The sequence below is a fragment of the Carcharodon carcharias genome, chromosome 36 (genome assembly GCF_017639515.1).
Source record: "Carcharodon carcharias isolate sCarCar2 chromosome 36, sCarCar2.pri, whole genome shotgun sequence".
Lineage (NCBI taxonomy): Eukaryota > Metazoa > Chordata > Chondrichthyes > Lamniformes > Lamnidae > Carcharodon > Carcharodon carcharias.
This window is the reverse complement of record NC_054502.1, coordinates 5,411,292-5,431,507: the sequence shown is the minus strand read 5'-3', so window position 1 is coordinate 5,431,507 and position 20,216 is coordinate 5,411,292. Positions and strand designations below refer to the sequence as shown.

At 53.9% G+C, this 20,216-nt stretch overlaps 1 protein-coding gene across 1 annotated transcript in view; it reads right to left on the bottom strand.

Annotated features, from left to right (window-relative positions):
* The window catches only part of LOC121272890, a 153,209-nt gene that overhangs the window by 32,286 nt on the left and 100,707 nt on the right, over window positions 1-20,216 (bottom strand). Inside the window, exon 2 of the mRNA XM_041179725.1 lies at window positions 5,436-6,095. Coding sequence (XP_041035659.1) covers window positions 5,436-6,095 — 660 coding nt within the window. The remainder of the gene's footprint in view (window positions 1-5,435; window positions 6,096-20,216) is intronic.

The following is a 20,216-nucleotide window of genomic DNA, read 5'->3' as shown; positions in this document are numbered from 1 at the left end:
GGCATGAGAAAACACTGGCAGGCAAGATAAAGGCATTTTATAAATATATTAAGGCCAAGAGGATAACCAGGGAAAGAATAGGGCTTATTAGGGACCAAAGTGGCAAGCTGTGTGTGCAGCCAGAGGACATAGGAGAGGTTTAGAATGATTACCTTTCATCTGTATTCACAATGGAGAAGGACGATGTAGGTGTAGAAATCAGGGAGGGGGCTGTGATATACTTGAACAAATTAGCATTGAGAGGGAGGAGGTATTAGCAGTTTTAGCGGGCTTAAAAGTGGATAAATCCCCTGGCCCAGATGAGACATATCCCAGGCTGCTATGTGAGGCAAGGGAGGAGATTGCAGGGGCTCTGACACTAATTTTCAAATCCTCTCTGGCCACAGGAGAGGTGCCACAGGACTGGAGGACAGTGAATGTAGTACCATTATTCAAAAAGGGTAGTAGGGGTAAACCAGGTAATTACAGGCCAGTGAGTCTAACATCAATAGTAGGGTAACGATTGAAAAAAATTCTGAAGGACAGGATTAATTTCCACTTGGAGAGGCAGGGATTAATCAGGGATAGTCAGCATGGCTTTGTCAGGGGGAGATCATGCCTAACAAATTTGATTCAATTTTTCGAGGAGGTGACTAGTTGTGTAGATAAGGGTAGTGTAGTTGCTGTAGTGTACATAGACTTCAGTAAAGCTTTTGATAACGTCCCTCATGGGAGAATGGCCAAGAAGGTAAGAGCCCATGGGATCCAGGGCAATTTGACAAATTGGATCCAAAATTGGCTTAGTGACAGGAGGCAGAGGGTAATGGTTGAAGGTTGTTTTTGCAATTGGATGCCTGTGACAGGTGGTGTACCGCAGGAATCGGTGCTGGGACCCTTGCTGTTTGTAGTGTATATTAATGATTTGGACGTGAATATAGGAGATATGATCAGTAAATTCACAGGTGACATGAAAATTGGTGGTGTCGTAAATAGTGAGGAGGAAAGCCTTAGATTACAGGACAATACAGATGAGCTTGTAAGATGGACAGAGCAGTGGCAAATGGAATTTAATCCTGAGAAGGGTGAGGTGATGCATTTTGGGAGGACTAACACAGCAAGGGAATACACAATGAATGGTAGGACCCTATGAAGTACAGAAGATCAGAGGGACCTTGGTGTACTTGTCCATAGATCCCTGAAGGCAGCAGCAAAGGTAGATAAGGTGGTTAAGAAGGCATATGGAATACTTGCCTTTATCAGCCGAGGCATAAAATATAAGGAAGGGAGGTTATGTTGGAGCTGCATAAAATGCTAGTTAGGCCACAGATGGAGTACTGTGTGCAGTTCTGGTTGCCACACTATAGGGAGGACGTGATTGCACTGGAGGGGGTGCAGAGGTGATTCACCAGGATGTTGCCTGGGCTGGAGTGTTTCAGCTATGAAGAGAGACTGGAAAGGCTGGGGTTGTTTTCCTTAGAGCAGAGAAGGCTGAGAGGGGACCTGATAGAGGTGTACAAGATCGTGAGGGGCATAGATAGGGTAGACAGGAAGAAATTTTTCCCCTTAGTGGGGATGTCAATAATCAGGGGGCATAGATTTAAGGTAAGGGGCAGGAGATTTAGAGGGGATGTGAGGAATAATAGAGGGTAATTGGAATCTGGAACACACTGCCTGAGGGGGTGGTAGAGGCAGGAACCCTCACAACATTTAAGAAGAATTTAGATGAGCACTTGAAATGCCACAGGGCTACAGGCCAAGTGCTGGAAAATGGGATTAGAATAGATAGGTGCTTGTTGGCCGCCATAGACAAATGGACTGAAGGGCCTGTTATGGGCTGTATAACACTATGACTATGAGAGACTGAAAGTGACCAAGTGAAAGTGACTGAGTGAAAGCAACCGAGAAACTGAAAGTGACCGAGAGGGTGAAAGTGACCGAGAGGGTGCAAGTGACCGAGAGGGTGCAAGTGACCGAGAGAGTGAATGTGATTGAGAGAGTGAATGTGATTGAGAGAGTGTGACCGAGAGTGAAAGTGACCGAGAGAGTGAAAGTGACTGAGAGAGTGACCGAGAGAGTGAAGGTGATTGAGAGTGACTGAGAGAGTGAAAGTGACTGAGAGAGTGAATGTGATTGAGAGAGAGTGACTGAGAGAGTGAAAGTGACTAAGAGAGTGAAAGTGGCTGAGAGTGAAAGTGACTGAGAGTGAAAGTGACTGAGAGAGTGAATGTGATTGAGAGTGACTGAGAGAGTGAAAGTGATTGAGAGAGTGAATGTGATTGAGAGAGTGACTGAGAGAGTGAAAGTGACTGAGAGAGTGAAAGTGACGGAGAGAGAGTGACCGAGAGCGTGAAAGTGACTGCGATAGAGTGACCGAGAGAGTGAAAGTGACCGAGAGAGTGAAAGTGACTGAGAAAGTGACCGAGAGAGTGAAAGAGACTGAGAGAGAGTGACCGAGAGAGTGAAAGTGACTGAGAGAGTGACCGAGAGAGTGAAAGTGACTGAGAGGGAGCGACCGAGAGAGTGAAAGTGACTGAAAGAGAGTGACAGAGAGAGTGAAAGTGACTGAGAGAGTGAAAGTGATTGAAAGGGAGTGACCGAGAGAGTGAAAGTGACTGAAAGGGAGTGACCGAGAGAGTGAAAGTGATTGAGAGAGTGTGAAAGTGACCGAGAGAGTGAAAGTGACCGAGAGAGTGAAAATGACCGAGAGAGTAAAAGTGACCGAGAGAGTAAAAGTGACCGAGAGTGACCGAGAGAGTGAAAGTGACTGAGAGAGAGTAATCAAGAGTGTGAAAGTGACTGACAGAGTGACCGAGAGAGTGAAAGTGACCGAGAAGAGTCCAAGAGAGTGAAAGTGACTGAGAGAGAGTGACCGAGAGAGTGAAAGTGACTGAGAAAGTGACCAAGAGAGTGAAAGTGACAGAGAGAGTGACCGAGATGAAAGTGACCAAGAGAGTGAAAGTAACTGAGAGAGAGACTGAGAGAGTGAAAGTGACCGAGAGTGAAAGTGACCGAGTGAGAGTGACCGAGAGTGAGTGACCGAGAGAGTGAGAGTGACCGAGAGAGTGAAAGCGACAGAGTGAAAGCGACCGAGAGTGAAAGCAACCAAGAGAGTGAAAGTGACCAAGAGAGTAAAAGTGACCGAGAGAGTGAAAGTGACTGAGAGAGAGTAACCAAGAGTGTGAAAGTGACTGACAGAGTGACCGAGAGAGTGAAAGTGACCGAGAAGAGTCCGAGAGAGTGAAAGTGATTGAGAGAGTGAAAGTGGCTGTGGGTGACCGAGAGAGTGAAAGTGACTGAGAAAGTGACCGAGAGAGTGAAAGTGACAGAGTGACCGAGAGAGTGAAAGTGACTGAGAGAGTGATCGAGAGTGAAAGTGACCAAGATAGTGAAAGTAACTGAGAGAGACTGAGAGAGTGAAAGTGACCGAGAGTGAAAGTGACCGAGTGAGAGTGAGCGAGAGTGAGTGACCGAGAGAGTGAGAGTGACCGAGAGAGTGAAAGTGACCGAGAGAGTGAAAGTGACTCAGAGAGAGTGACCGAGAGAGTGAAAGCGACAGAGTGAAAGCAACCGAGAGAGTGAAAGCGACCGAGAGAGTGAAAGTGACTCAGAGTGACCGAGAGTGTGAAAGTGACCGAGGGAGTGAAAGTGACTCAGAGAGAGTGACTGCGAGAGTGAATGTGATTGAGAGAGAGTGACGGAGAGAGTGAAAGTGACTCAGAGTGACCGAGAGTGTGAAAGTGACCGAGGGAGTGAAAGTGACTCAGAGAGTGACCGAGAGTGAAAGTGACTGAGAAAGAGTGACCGAGAGAGTGAAAGTGACAGAGAGAGTGACCGAGAGAGTGACCGAGAGTGAAAGTGACCAAGAGAGTGAAAGTAACTGAGAGAGAGAGACTGGGAGAGTGAAAGTGACCGAGAGTGAAAGTGACCGAGTGAGAGTGACCGAGAGTGAGTGACCGAGAGAGTGAGAATGACCGAGAGAGTGAAAGCGACCGAGAGAGTGAAAGTGACCGAGAGAGTGAAAGCGACCGAGAGGGTGAAAGTGACCGAGAGGGTGAAAGTGACTCAGAGTGACCGAGGGAGTGAAAGTGACTCAGAGAGTGACCAATAGAGTGAAAGTGACTCAGAGAGAGTGACTACAAGAGCGAATGTGATTGAGAGAGAGTGACGGAGAGAGTGAAAGTGACGGAGAGAGTGAAAGTGACGGAGAGAGTGAAAATGACGGAGAGAGTGAAAGTGATGGAGAGAGTGAAAGTGACGGGGAGAGAGTGACCGAGAGCGTGAAAGTGACTGCGATAGAGTGGCCGAGAGAGTGAAAGTGACCGAGAGAGTGAAAGTGACTGAGAGAGTGACCGAGAGTGTGAAAGTGACTGAGAGTGGAAGTGACTGAGAGAGATTGACCGAGAGAGTGAAAGTGACTGAAAGAGAGTGACCGAGAGAGTGAAAGTGACCGAGAGAGTGAAAGTGACTGAGAGAGAGTGACCGAGAGAGTGAAAGAGACTGAGAGAGAGTGACCGAGAGAGTGAAAGTGACTGAGAGAGTGACCGAGAGAGTGAAAGTGACTGAGAGAGCGTGAAAGTGACTGAGAGTGACCGAGAGAGTGAAATTGACCGAGAGAGTGAAAGTGACTGAGAGTGACCGAGAGAGTGAAAGTGACTGAGAGTGATCGAGAGAGTGAAAGTGACCAAGAGAGTGACCGAGAGAGTGAAAGTGATCGAGAGAGTGAAAGTGACCAAGGGAGTGAATGTGACTGAGAAAGAGTGACCAAGAGAGTGAAAGTGACTGAGAGACAGTGAAAGTGACTGAGAGAGAGTGACCGAGAGTGAAAATAACTGAGAGAGTGACCGAAAGAGTGAAAGTGCCCGAGAGAGTGAAAGTGCCCGAGAGAGTGAAAGTGACTCAGAGTGAAAGTGACTGAGAGAGTGAAAGTGATTGAGAGAGAGTGACCGAGAGAGTGACCGAGAGTGTGAAAGTGACTGAGAGACAGTGAAAGTGACTGAGAGAGTGTAACCGAGAGAGTGAAAATAACTGAGAGAGTGACCGAGAGAGTGAAAGTGACTGGGAGAGTGAAAGTGTCCGAGAGACTGAAAGTGACCGAGAGACTGAAAGTGAAGGAGAGTGACAGTGACCGAGAGAGTGAAAGTGACGGAGAGTGACAGTGACCGAGAGACTGAAAGTGACCGAGAGACTGAAAGTGACCGAGAGAAAGTGATCGAGAGACTGAAAGTGACCAAGAGTGACTGAGAAATGAAAGTGACCAAGAGAGAATGACCGAGAAAGTGACCGAGAGAGCGAAAGTGACCAAGAGAGAGTGAACGAGAAACTGAAAGTGACCAAGAGACTGGAAGTGATCAAGAGAATGAATGTAACCATGAGAGAGAAAGTGATCGAGAGAGTGTGACTGAGAGGGCGAAAGTGACCGAGAGGGCAAAAGTGACTGAGAGATGAAAGTGACTTACTGCCAATGTTCCAAATGGAATACCCTGCACCCTTTGCCTCTGTTCCATGACAATTCCAACGCATGTTCCTTCGGAAGCAGCTTTCCATACAGGACGGAGGATGAGGCTTTGGGGAAATGATCCCAAAGTGCAGCCCAAGAGGGAACCAAGCTCCACGGGAACGGGTGGCACTGCCTTGGCGGGGGAAGTGTGAGGGAATGCGGGGTGGGTCAGCTGGGAAGGTCCGGCTCCTTGGGAAGAAAGGAGACCAGAGGCAGGAGTGGTCCGGTGTGTCCAGCTGGGGAAGGCTTCCACGCTGAGGCGGAGAGTAAGCCCCAACGGGGGAGGGGCGCAGAACTGCGGGGTAGGGGCCATTGTCCGGCTGGAAGGCAGTGCTGACTTCAGACTTTTCAGGAGGTGGCAAGTCACGGCAGCGCGGCTGCAGTTCCTGGTACAAAGGTTGACCCAGGGGTGTTGAGTTCAGAGGGCATAGGGCAGTCAGGGTCTGGGGGAAGACAGGGTTGACACTGGCCACAGAGCTGTGCAGCCAGTGACGGTCAGTAGCAGACTGGCGGAAAATGCCAGGAGACAGCGGGTTCCTGTCAGCTGGAAGGCAAAGGTGGAAGGGCTGGAGCTGCAGGGTATTGGGTCTCTGGATTCTGGGGAAGAGAGATGCGAACGCTTGAGGGGCATGTGTAAGAGAGGGAGAGTGAAAGATAGCAAGGTAGGGAGAGGGTGAAAGGGAGATGGATAGACAGGGAGAGGGGAGGCAGAGAGAGAGAGAGGGAGGGATGAGATGGGAGGGAGAACGAGAGAGGCGGGTATTGGAGAGGGAGAGTGCAGGAGAGGAATAGAGGGAGGGAGGAGAGAAAGGGATTGGAGAGGAAAAGTGATGGGGGGGAAAGAGATAGGAGAGGGACAGAAAGAGGGTGATGGAGAGGTGGAGGAGAGACAGTTGAGGAGAGAGAAAGAGAAAAGTATGGACAGTGAGGAGCAGAAGGTGGGGTGGCAGGGAGGAGACAAAGATTGAGAGAGAGAGAGGAGGGAGACAGAAAGTTTACAAAGCACAAGAGACAGATGGGAAAAATCAAACAAAATCATGCAGAGGGTATGGGGGTAGAGGGAGGTAAAGACAGGGTAATGGAGAAAAAAGAATAACATGAATTAGTCACAAATCTGGACAAAATGAGACATCTACAAATAATGAAAAGAATGAACAAGAATAAATGAGAACCAGCAATGTTCTGTCTACCCTGGAAATATCGACTCTCACTAGGGTACATATAGCACCCCAGTGATAGATTGGCACTATCACTGGAATACAGGGCTGTGGGCACTGACTCTCACTGGAATACAGGGCTGTGGGCACTGGCTCACACTGGAACACAGGGCTGTGGGCACTGGCTCTCACTGCAATACAGGGCTGAGGGCACTGGCTCTCACTACAATACAGGGCTGTGGGCACTGGCTCTCATTGCAATACAGGGCTGTGGGCACTGGCTCTCACTGCAATACAGAGCTGTGGGCACTGACTCTCACTGCAATACAGGGCTGTGGGCACTGACCCTCACTGCAATACAGGGCTGTGGGTACTGACTCTCACTGCAATACAGGGCTGTGGGCACTGACTCTCACTGCAATAAAGGGCTGTGGGCACCGACTCTCACTGCAATACAGGGCTGTGGGCACCGACTCTCACTGCAATACAGGGCTGTGGGCACCGACTCTGACTGGAATACAGGGCTTGGGCACTGACTCTGACTGGAATACAGGGCTGTGGGCACCGACTCTCACTGGAATACAGGGTTGTGGGCACTGACTCTCACTGGAATACAGGGCTGTGGGCACTGACTCGCACTGCATACAGGGCTGTGGGCACTGACTCTCACTGCAATACAGGGCTGTGGGCACTGACTCTCACTGCAATACACGGCTGTGGGCACTGACCCTCACTGCAATACAGGGCTGTGGGTACTGACTCTCACTGCAATACAGGGCTGTGGGTACTGACTCGCACTGCATACAGGGCTGTGGGCACTGACTCTCACTGCAATACAGGGCTGTGGGCACTGACCCTCACTGCAATACAGGGCTGTGGGCACTGACTCTCACTGCAACACAGGGCGGTGGGCACTGACTCTCACTGGGGCACAGAGCTGTGGGCACTGACTCTCACTGGAATACAGGGCTGTGGGCACTGACTCGCACTGCATACAGGGCTGTGGGCACTGATTCTCACTGCAATACAGGGCTGTGGGCACTGACTCTCACTGCAATACAGGGCTGTGGGCACTGACTCTCACTGCAATACAGGGCTGTGGGCACTGACCCTCACAGCAATACAGGGCTGTGGGCACTGACTCTCACTGGGGCACAGGACTGTGGGCACTGACTCTCACTGGGGCACAGAGCTGTGGGCACTGACTCTCACTGGGGCACAGGGCCGCAGGCACTGACTCTCACTGCAACACAGGGCTGTGGGCATTGACTCTCACTGCAATGCAGGGCTGAGAGCACTGACTCATAGCAATACAGGGCTGTGGGCACCGACTCTCACTGCAATACAGGGCTGTGGGCACTGACTCTCACTGCAATACAGGGCTGTGGGCACTGACTCTCACTGCAATACAGGGCTGTGGGCACTGACTCTCACTGCAACACAGGGCTGTGGGCACTGACTCTCACTGCAACACAGGGCTGTGGGCACTGACTCTCACTGCAATAAAGGGGTATAGGCACTGCCCCTCTCTGGAATATAGGGGTATAGGCACTGCCTCTCACTGGAACACAGGGGTGGGAGCACTGACTCTCACTGCAATACAGGGCTGTGGGCACTGGCTCTCACTGCAATACAGGGCTGTGGGCACTGACTCTCACTGCAATACAGGGCTGTGGGCACTGACTCTCACTGCAATACAGGGCTGTGGGCACTGACTCTCACTGGAATACAGGGCCGTAAACACTGACTCTCACTGGAATACAGGGCTGCGGGCACTGACTCTCACTGGAATACAGGGCTGTGGGCACTGACTCTCACTGCAATACAGGGCTGTGGGCACTGACTCACTGCAATACAGGGCTGTGGGCACTGATTCTCACTGCAATACAGGGCTGTGGGCACTGACTCTCACTGCAATACAGGGCTGTGGGCAATGTCTCTCACTGAAACACAGGGATGTGGGCACTGACTCTCACTGCAATAAAAGGGTATAGGCACTGCGTCTCTCTGGAATATAGGGGTATAGACACTGCCCCTCACTGGAACACAGGGCTGTGGGCACTGCCTCTCACTGCAATACAAGGCTGCGGGCATTGACTCACTGCAATAGAGGGCTGTGTGCACTGGCTCTCACTGCAATACAGGGCTGTGGGCACTGGCTCTCACTGCAATACAGGGCTATGGGCACTGACTCTCACTGCAATACAGGGCTGTGGGCACTGACTCTCACTGCAATACAGGGCTGTGGGCACTGACTCTCACTGCAACACAGGGCTGTGGGCACTGACTCTCACTGCAACACAGGGCTGTGGGCACTGACTCTCACTGCAATAAAGGGGTATAGGCACTGCCCCTCTCTGGAATATAGGGGTATAGGCACTGCCTCTCACTGGAACACAGGGGTGGGAGCACTGACTCTCACTGCAATACAGGGCTGTGGGCACTGGCTCTCACTGCAATACAGGGCTGTGGGCACTGACTCTCACTGCAATACAGGGCTGTGGGCACTGACTCTCACTGCAATACAGGGCTGTGGGCACTGACTCTCACTGGAATACAGGGCCGTAAACACTGACTCTCACTGGAATACAGGGCTGCGGGCACTGACTCTCACTGGAATACAGGGCTGTGGGCACTGACTCTCACTGCAATACAGGGCTGTGGGCACTGACTCACTGCAATACAGGGCTGTGGGCACTGATTCTCACTGCAATACAGGGCTGTGGGCACTGACTCTCACTGCAATCCAAGGCTGTGGGCAATGTCTCTCACTGAAACACAGGGATGTGGGCACTGACTCTCACTGCAATAAAAGGGTATAGGCACTGCGTCTCTCTGGAATATAGGGGTATAGACACTGCCCCTCACTGGAACACAGGGCTGTGGGCACTGCCTCTCACTGCAATACAAGGCTGCGGGCATTGACTCACTGCAATAGAGGGCTGTGTGCACTGGCTCTCACTGCAATACAGGGCTGTGGGCACTGGCTCTCACTGCAATACAGGGCTATGGGCACTGACTCTCACTGCAATACAGGGCTGTGGGCACTGACTCTCACTGGAACACAGGGCTGTGGGCACTGACTCTCACTGGAAGACGGGGCTGTGGGCACTGACTCTCACTGGAACATGGGGCTGTGGGCACTGACTCTCACATGAACACGGGGCTGTGGGCACTGACTCTCACTGGAACACGGGGCTGTGGGCACTGACTCTCACTGGAACACGGGGCGGTGGGCACTGACTCTCACTGGAACACAGGGCTGTGGGCACTGACTCTCACTGGAACACAGGGCTGTGGGCACTGACTCTCACTGGAACACAGGGCTGTGGGCACTGACTCTCACTGCAATACAGGGCTGTAGGCACTGAGGCTCACTGCAACACAGGGCTGTAGGCACTGACTCTCACTGCAATAAAAGGGTATAGGCACTGCCTCTCTCTGGAATATAGGGGTATAGGCACTGACTCTCACTGGAACACAGGGCTTTGGCACTGCCTCTCACTGCAATACAGGGCTGTGGCCACTGACTCACTGCAATACAGGGCTGTGGGCACTGGCTCTCACTGGAATACAGGGCTGTAGGCACTGGCTCTAACTGCAATACAGGGCTGTGGGCACTGACTCTCACTGCAATACAGGGCTGTGGGCACTGACTCTCACTGCAATACAGGGCTGTGGGCCCTGACTCTCACTGGAATACAGGGCTGTGGGCACAGACTCTCACTAGAATACAGGGCTGTGGGCATTGACTCTGACTGGAATACAGGGCCGTGGGCACTGACTCTCACTGGAATACAGGGTCGTGGGCACTGACTCTCACTGGAATACAGGGCTGTGGGTACTGACTCTCACTGCAATACAGGGCTGTGGGCACTCACTCTCACTGGGGCACGGGGCTGTAGGCACTGCCTCTCACTGCAATACAGGGCTGTGGGCACTGACTCTCACTGCAATAGAGGGCTGTGAGCACTGACTCTCACTGCAATACAGGGCTGTGGGCACTGACTCTCACTGCAATACAGGGCTGTGGGCACTGACTCTCACTGCAATACAGGGCTGTGGGCAGTGAGTCTCACTGTAATACAGAGCTGTGGGCACTGACTCACTGCAATACAGGGCTGTAGGCACTGACTCACTGCAATACAGGGCTTTGGGCACTGACTCTCACTGCAATGCAGGGCTGTGGGCACTGACTCTCACTGCAATACAGGGCTGTGGGCACTGACTCTCACTGCAATACAGGGCTGTGGGCACTGACTCTCACTGCAACACAGGGCTGTGGGCACTGACTCTCACTGCAACACAGGGCTGTTGGCACTAACTCTCACTGCAATAAAAGGGTATAGGCACTGCCTCTCTCTGGAATATAGGGGTATAGGCACTGACTCTCACTGGAACACAGGGCTGTGGGCACTGCCTCGCACTGCAATACAGGGCTGTGGGCACTGGTTCTCACTGCAATACAGGGCTGTGGGCACAGGCTCTCACTGCAATACAGGGCTCTGGGCACTGGCTCTCACTGCAATACAGGGCCGTGGGCACTGTCTGTCACTGCAATACAGGGCTGTGGGCACTGACTCTCACTGCAATACAAGGCTGTGGGCACTGACACTCACTGCAATACAGGGCTGTGGGCACTGACTCTCACTGCAATACAAGGCTATGGGCACTGACTCTCACTGCAATACAGGGCTGTGGGCACTGACTCTCACTGGGGTACGGGGCTGTCGGCACTGACTCACTGGGGCACAGGGCTGTGGGCACTGACTCTCACTGGGGCACAGGGCTGTGGGCACCGACTCTCACATGAACACGGGGCTGTGGGCACTGACTCTCACTGGAACACAGGGCTGTGGGCACTGGCTCTCACTGGAACACGGGGCTGTGGGCACTGACTCTCACTGGAACACGGGGCTGTGGGCACTGACTCTCACTGGAACACAGGGCTGTGGGCACTGACTCTCACTGCAATACAGGGCTGTAGGCACTGAGGCTCACTGCAACACAGGGCTGTAGGCACTGACTCTCACTGCAATAAAAGGGTATAGGCACTGCCTCTCTCTGGAATATAGGGGTATAGGCACTGACTCTCACTGGAACACAGGGCTTTGGCACTGCCTCTCACTGCAATACAGGGCTGTGGGCACTGACTCACTGCAATACAGGGCTGTGGGCACTGACTCTCACTGCAATACAGGGCTGTAGGCACTGGCTCTAACTGCAATACAGGGCTGTGGGCACTGACTCTCACTGCAATACAGGGCTGTGGGCACTGACTCTCACTGCAATACAGGGCTGTGGGCACTGACTCTCACTGCAATACAGGGCTGTGAGCACTGACTCTCACTGCAATACAGGGCTGTGGGCACTGACTCTCACTGCAATACAATGCTGTGGACACTGACTCTCACTTCAATACAGGGCTGTGGGCACTGACTCTCACTGCAACACAGGGCTGTGGGCACTAACTCTCACTGCAATAAAAGGGTATAGGCACTGCCTCTCTCTGGAATATAGGGTAGAGGCACTGACTCTCACTGGAACACTGGGCTGTGGGCACAGACTCTCACTAGAATACAGGGCTGTGGGCATTGACTCTGACTCGAATTCAGGGCCGTGGGCACTGACTCTCACTGGAATACAGGGTCGTGGGCACTGACTCACTGCAATACAGGGCTGTGGGCACTGACTCTCACTGCAATACAGGGCTGTGGGCACTGACTCTCACTGCAATACAGGGCTGTGGGCACTGACTCTCACTGCAATACAGGGCTGTGGGCACTGACTCTCACTGCAATACAGGGCGGTGGGCACTGACTCTCACTGCAATACAGGGCTGTGGGCACTGACTCTCACTGCAATACAGGGCTGTGGGCACTGACTCTCACTGCAATACAGGGCTGTGGGCAGTGACTCTCACTGCAATACAGGGCTGTGGGCACTGACTCTCACTGCAATACAGGGCTGTGGGCACTGACTCTCACTGCAACACAGGGCTGTGGGCACTAACTCTCACTGCAATAAAAGGGTATAGGCACTGCCTCTCTCTGGAATATAGGGGTATAGGCACTGACTCTCACTGGAACACAGGGCTGTGGGCACTGCCTCGCACTGCAATACAGGGCTGTGGGTACTGACTCACTGCAATACAGGGCTGTGGGCACTGGCTCTCACTGCAATACAGGGCTGTGGGCACTGACTCTCACTGGAAAATAGGGCTGTGGGCACTGACTCTCACTGCAATACAAGGCTGTGGGCACTGACTCTCACTGAAATACAGGGCTGTGGGCACTGACTCTCAATGCAATACAAGGCTGTGGGCACTGACTCTCACTGCAATACAGGGCTGTGGGCACTGACTCTCACTGGGGCACGGGGCTCTGGGCACTGACTCACTGGGGCACAGGGCTGTGGGCACTGACTCTCACTGGAATACAGGGCTATGGGCACTGACTCTCACTGGAATACAGGGCTGTGGGCACTGACTCACTGGAATACAAGGGCCGTGGGCACTGACTCTCACTGGAATACAGGGCAATGGGCACTGACTCTCACTGCAATACAGGGCTGTGGGCATTGACTCTCACTGCAATACAGGGCTGTGGGCACTGACTCAATGCAATACAGGGCTGTGGGCACTGACTCTCACTGCAATACAGGGCTGTGGGCACTGACCCTCACTGCAATACAGGGCTGTGGGTACTGACTCTCACTGCAATACAGGGCTGTGGGCAGTGACTCTCACTGCAATAAAGGGCTGTGGGCACCGACTCTCACTGCAATACAGGGCTGTGGGCACCGACTCTCACTGCAATACAGGGCTGTGGGCACCGACTCTGACTGGAATACAGGGCTTGGGCACTGACTCTGACTGGAATACAGGGCTGTGGGCACCGACTCTCACTGGAATACAGGGTTGTGGGCACTGACTCTCACTGGAATACAGGGCTGTGGGCACTGACTCGCACTGCATACAGGGCTGTGGGCACTGACTCTCACTGCAATACAGGGCTGTGGGCACTGACTCTCACTGCAATACACGGCTGTGGGCACTGACCCTCACTGCAATACAGGGCTGTGGGTACTGACTCTCACTGCAATACAGGGCTGTGGGTACTGACTCGCACTGCATACAGGGCTGTGGGCACTGACTCTCACTGCAATACAGGGCTGTGGGCACTGACCCTCACTGCAATACAGGGCTGTGGGCACTGACTCTCACTGCAACACAGGGCGGTGGGCACTGACTCTCACTGGGGCACAGAGCTGTGGGCACTGACTCTCACTGGAATACAGGGCTGTGGGCACTGACTCGCACTGCATACAGGGCTGTGGGCACTGATTCTCACTGCAATACAGGGCTGTGGGCACTGACTCTCACTGCAATACAGGGCTGTGGGCACTGACTCTCACTGCAATACAGGGCTGTGGGCACTGACCCTCACAGCAATACAGGGCTGTGGGCACTGACTCTCACTGGGGCACAGGACTGTGGGCACTGACTCTCACTGGGGCACAGAGCTGTGGGCACTGACTCTCACTGGGGCACAGGGCCGCAGGCACTGACTCTCACTGCAACACAGGGCTGTGGGCATTGACTCTCACTGCAATGCAGGGCTGAGAGCACTGACTCATAGCAATACAGGGCTGTGGGCACCGACTCTCACTGCAATACAGGGCTGTGGGCACTGACTCTCACTGCAATACAGGGCTGTGGGCACTGACTCTCACTGCAATACAGGGCTGTGGGCACTGACTCTCACTGCAACACAGGGCTGTGGGCACTGACTCTCACTGCAACACAGGGCTGTGGGCACTGACTCTCACTGCAATAAAGGGGTATAGGCACTGCCCCTCTCTGGAATATAGGGGTATAGGCACTGCCTCTCACTGGAACACAGGGGTGGGAGCACTGACTCTCACTGCAATACAGGGCTGTGGGCACTGGCTCTCACTGCAATACAGGGCTGTGGGCACTGACTCTCACTGCAATACAGGGCTGTGGGCACTGACTCTCACTGCAATACAGGGCTGTGGGCACTGACTCTCACTGGAATACAGGGCCGTAAACACTGACTCTCACTGGAATACAGGGCTGCGGGCACTGACTCTCACTGGAATACAGGGCTGTGGGCACTGACTCTCACTGCAATACAGGGCTGTGGGCACTGACTCACTGCAATACAGGGCTGTGGGCACTGATTCTCACTGCAATACAGGGCTGTGGGCACTGACTCTCACTGCAATCCAAGGCTGTGGGCAATGTCTCTCACTGAAACACAGGGATGTGGGCACTGACTCTCACTGCAATAAAAGGGTATAGGCACTGCGTCTCTCTGGAATATAGGGGTATAGACACTGCCCCTCACTGGAACACAGGGCTGTGGGCACTGCCTCTCACTGCAATACAAGGCTGCGGGCATTGACTCACTGCAATAGAGGGCTGTGTGCACTGGCTCTCACTGCAATACAGGGCTGTGGGCACTGGCTCTCACTGCAATACAGGGCTATGGGCACTGACTCTCACTGCAATACAGGGCTGTGGGCACTGACTCTCACTGGAACACAGGGCTGTGGGCACTGACTCTCACTGGAAGACGGGGCTGTGGGCACTGACTCTCACTGGAACATGGGGCTGTGGGCACTGACTCTCACATGAACACGGGGCTGTGGGCACTGACTCTCACTGGAACACGGGGCTGTGGGCACTGACTCTCACTGGAACACGGGGCTGTGGGCACTGACTCTCACTGGAACACAGGGCTGTGGGCACTGACTCTCACTGGAACACAGGGCTGTGGGCACTGACTCTCACTGGAACACAGGGCTGTGGGCACTGACTCTCACTGCAATACAGGGCTGTAGGCACTGAGGCTCACTGCAACACAGGGCTGTAGGCACTGACTCTCACTGCAATAAAAGGGTATAGGCACTGCCTCTCTCTGGAATATAGGGGTATAGGCACTGACTCTCACTGGAACACAGGGCTTTGGCACTGCCTCTCACTGCAATACAGGGCTGTGGCCACTGACTCACTGCAATACAGGGCTGTGGGCACTGGCTCTCACTGCAATACAGGGCTGTAGGCACTGGCTCTAACTGCAATACAGGGCTGTGGGCACTGACTCTCACTGCAATACAGGGCTGTGGGCACTGACTCTCACTGCAATACAGGGCTGTGGGCCCTGACTCTCACTGGAATACAGGGCTGTGGGCACAGACTCTCACTAGAATACAGGGCTGTGGGCATTGACTCTGACTGGAATACAGGGCCGTGGGCACTGACTCTCACTGGAATACAGGGTCGTGGGCACTGACTCTCACTGGAATACAGGGCTGTGGGTACTGACTCTCACTGCAATACAGGGCTGTGGGCACTCACTCTCACTGGGGCACGGGGCTGTAGGCACTGCCTCTCACTGCAATACAGGGCTGTGGGCACTGACTCTCACTGCAATAGAGGGCTGTGAGCACTGACTCTCACTGCAATACAGGGCTGTGGGCACTGACTCTCACTGCAATACAGGGCTGTGGGCACTGACTCTCACTGCAATACAGGGCTGTGGGCAGTGAGTCTCACTGTAATACAGAGCTGTGGGCACTGACTCACTGCAATACAGGGCTGTAGGCACTGACTCACTGCAATACAGGGCTTTGGGCACTGACTCTCACTGCAATGCAGGGCTGTGGGCACTGACTCTCACTGCAATACAGGGCTGTGGGCACTGACTCTCACTGCAATACAGGGCTGTGGGCACTGACTCTCACTGCAACACAGGGCTGTGGGCACTGACTCTCACTGCAACACAGGGCTGTTGGCACTAACTCTCACTGCAATAAAAGGGTATAGGCACTGCCTCTCTCTGGAATATAGGGGTATAGGCACTGACTCTCACTGGAACACAGGGCTGTGGGCACTGCCTCGCACTGCAATACAGGGCTGTGGGCACTGGTTCTCACTGCAATACAGGGCTGTGGGCACAGGCTCTCACTGCAATACAGGGCTCTGGGCACTGGCTCTCACTGCAATACAGGGCCGTGGGCACTGTCTGTCACTGCAATACAGGGCTGTGGGCACTGACTCTCACTGCAATACAAGGCTGTGGGCACTGACACTCACTGCAATACAGGGCTGTGGGCACTGACTCTCACTGCAATACAAGGCTATGGGCACTGACTCTCACTGCAATACAGGGCTGTGGGCACTGACTCTCACTGGGGTACGGGGCTGTCGGCACTGACTCACTGGGGCACAGGGCTGTGGGCACTGACTCTCACTGGGGCACAGGGCTGTGGGCACCGACTCTCACTGGAACACAGGGCTGTGGGCACTGACTCTCACATGAACACGGGGCTGTGGGCACTGACTCTCACTGGAACACAGGGCTGTGGGCACTGGCTCTCACTGGAACACGGGGCTGTGGGCACTGACTCTCACTGGAACACGGGGCTGTGGGCACTGACTCTCACTGGAACACAGGGCTGTGGGCACTGACTCTCACTGCAATACAGGGCTGTAGGCACTGAGGCTCACTGCAACACAGGGCTGTAGGCACTGACTCTCACTGCAATAAAAGGGTATAGGCACTGCCTCTCTCTGGAATATAGGGGTATAGGCACTGACTCTCACTGGAACACAGGGCTTTGGCACTGCCTCTCACTGCAATACAGGGCTGTGGGCACTGACTCACTGCAATACAGGGCTGTGGGCACTGACTCTCACTGCAATACAGGGCTGTAGGCACTGGCTCTAACTGCAATACAGGGCTGTGGGCACTGACTCTCACTGCAATACAGGGCTGTGGGCACTGACTCTCACTGCAATACAGGGCTGTGGGCACTGACTCTCACTGCAATACAGGGCTGTGAGCACTGACTCTCACTGCAATACAGGGCTGTGGGCACTGACTCTCACTGCAATACAATGCTGTGGACACTGACTCTCACTTCAATACAGGGCTGTGGGCACTGACTCTCACTGCAACACAGGGCTGTGGGCACTAACTCTCACTGCAATAAAAGGGTATAGGCACTGCCTCTCTCTGGAATATAGGGTAGAGGCACTGACTCTCACTGGAACACTGGGCTGTGGGCACAGACTCTCACTAGAATACAGGGCTGTGGGCATTGACTCTGACTCGAATTCAGGGCCGTGGGCACTGACTCTCACTGGAATACAGGGTCGTGGGCACTGACTCACTGCAATACAGGGCTGTGGGCACTGACTCTCACTGCAATACAGGGCTGTGGGCACTGACTCTCACTGCAATACAGGGCTGTGGGCACTGACTCTCACTGCAATACAGGGCTGTGGGCACTGACTCTCACTGCAATACAGGGCGGTGGGCACTGACTCTCACTGCAATACAGGGCTGTGGGCACTGACTCTCACTGCAATACAGGGCTGTGGGCACTGACTCTCACTGCAATACAGGGCTGTGGGCAGTGACTCTCACTGCAATACAGGGCTGTGGGCACTGACTCTCACTGCAATACAGGGCTGTGGGCACTGACTCTCACTGCAACACAGGGCTGTGGGCACTAACTCTCACTGCAATAAAAGGGTATAGGCACTGCCTCTCTCTGGAATATAGGGGTATAGGCACTGACTCTCACTGGAACACAGGGCTGTGGGCACTGCCTCGCACTGCAATACAGGGCTGTGGGTACTGACTCACTGCAATACAGGGCTGTGGGCACTGGCTCTCACTGCAATACAGGGCTGTGGGCACTGACTCTCACTGGAAAATAGGGCTGTGGGCACTGACTCTCACTGCAATACAAGGCTGTGGGCACTGACTCTCACTGAAATACAGGGCTGTGGGCACTGACTCTCAATGCAATACAAGGCTGTGGGCACTGACTCTCACTGCAATACAGGGCTGTGGGCACTGACTCTCACTGGGGCACGGGGCTCTGGGCACTGACTCACTGGGGCACAGGGCTGTGGGCACTGACTCTCACTGGAATACAGGGCTATGGGCACTGACTCTCACTGGAATACAGGGCTGTGGGCACTGACTCACTGGAATACAAGGGCCGTGGGCACTGACTCTCACTGGAATACAGGGCAATGGGCACTGACTCTCACTGCAATACAGGGCTGTGGGCATTGACTCTCACTGCAATACAGGGCTGTGGGCACTGACTCAATGCAATACAGGGCTGTGGGCACTGACTCTCACTGCAATACAGGGCTGTGGGCACTGACCCTCACTGCAATACAGGGCTGTGGGTACTGACTCTCACTGCAATACAGGGCTGTGGGCAGTGACTCTCACTGCAATAAAGGGCTGTGGGCACCGACTCTCACTGCAATACAGGGCTGTGGGCACCGACTCTCACTGCAATACAGGGCTGTGGGCACCGACTCTGACTGGAATACAGGGCTTGGGCACTGACTCTGACTGGAATACAGGGCTGTGGGCACCGACTCTCACTGGAATACAGGGTTGTGGGCACTGACTCTCACTGGAATACAGGGCTGTGGGCACTGACTCGCACTGCATACAGGGCTGTGGGCACTGACTCTCACTGCAATACAGGGCTGTGGGCACTGACTCTCACTGCAATACACGGCTGTGGGCACTGACCCTCACTGCAATACAGGGCTGTGGGTACTGACTCTCACTGCAATACAGGGCTGTGGGTACTGACTCGCACTGCATACAGGGCTGTGGGCACTGACTCTCACTGCAATACAGGGCTGTGGGCACTGACCCTCACTGCAATACAGGGCTGTGGGCACTGACTCTCACTGCAACACAGGGCGGTGGGCACTGACTCTCACTGGGGCACAGAGCTGTGGGCACTGACTCTCACTGGAATACAGGGCTGTGGGCACTGACTCGCACTGCATACAGGGCTGTGGGCACTGATTCTCACTGCAATACAGGGCTGTGGGCACTGACTCTCACTGCAATACAGGGCTGTGGGCACTGACTCTCACTGCAATACAGGGCTGTGGGCACTGACCCTCACAGCAATACAGGGCTGTGGGCACTGACTCTCACTGGGGCACAGGACTGTGGGCACTGACTCTCACTGGGGCACAGAGCTGTGGGCACTGACTCTCACTGGGGCACAGGGCCGCAGGCACTGACTCTCACTGCAACACAGGGCTGTGGGCATTGACTCTCACTGCAATGCAGGGCTGAGAGCACTGACTCATAGCAATACAGGGCTGTGGGCACCGACTCTCACTGCAATACAGGGCTGTGGGCACTGACTCTCACTGCAATACAGGGCTGTGGGCACTGACTCTCACTGCAATACAGGGCTGTGGGCACTGACTCTCACTGCAACACAGGGCTGTGGGCACTGACTCTCACTGCAACACAGGGCTGTGGGCACTGACTCTCACTGCAATAAAGGGGTATAGGCACTGCCCCTCTCTGGAATATAGGGGTATAGGCACTGCCTCTCACTGGAACACAGGGGTGGGAGCACTGACTCTCACTGCAATACAGGGCTGTGGGCACTGGCTCTCACTGCAATACAGGGCTGTGGGCACTGACTCTCACTGCAATACAGGGCTGTGGGCACTGACTCTCACTGCAATACAGGGCTGTGGGCACTGA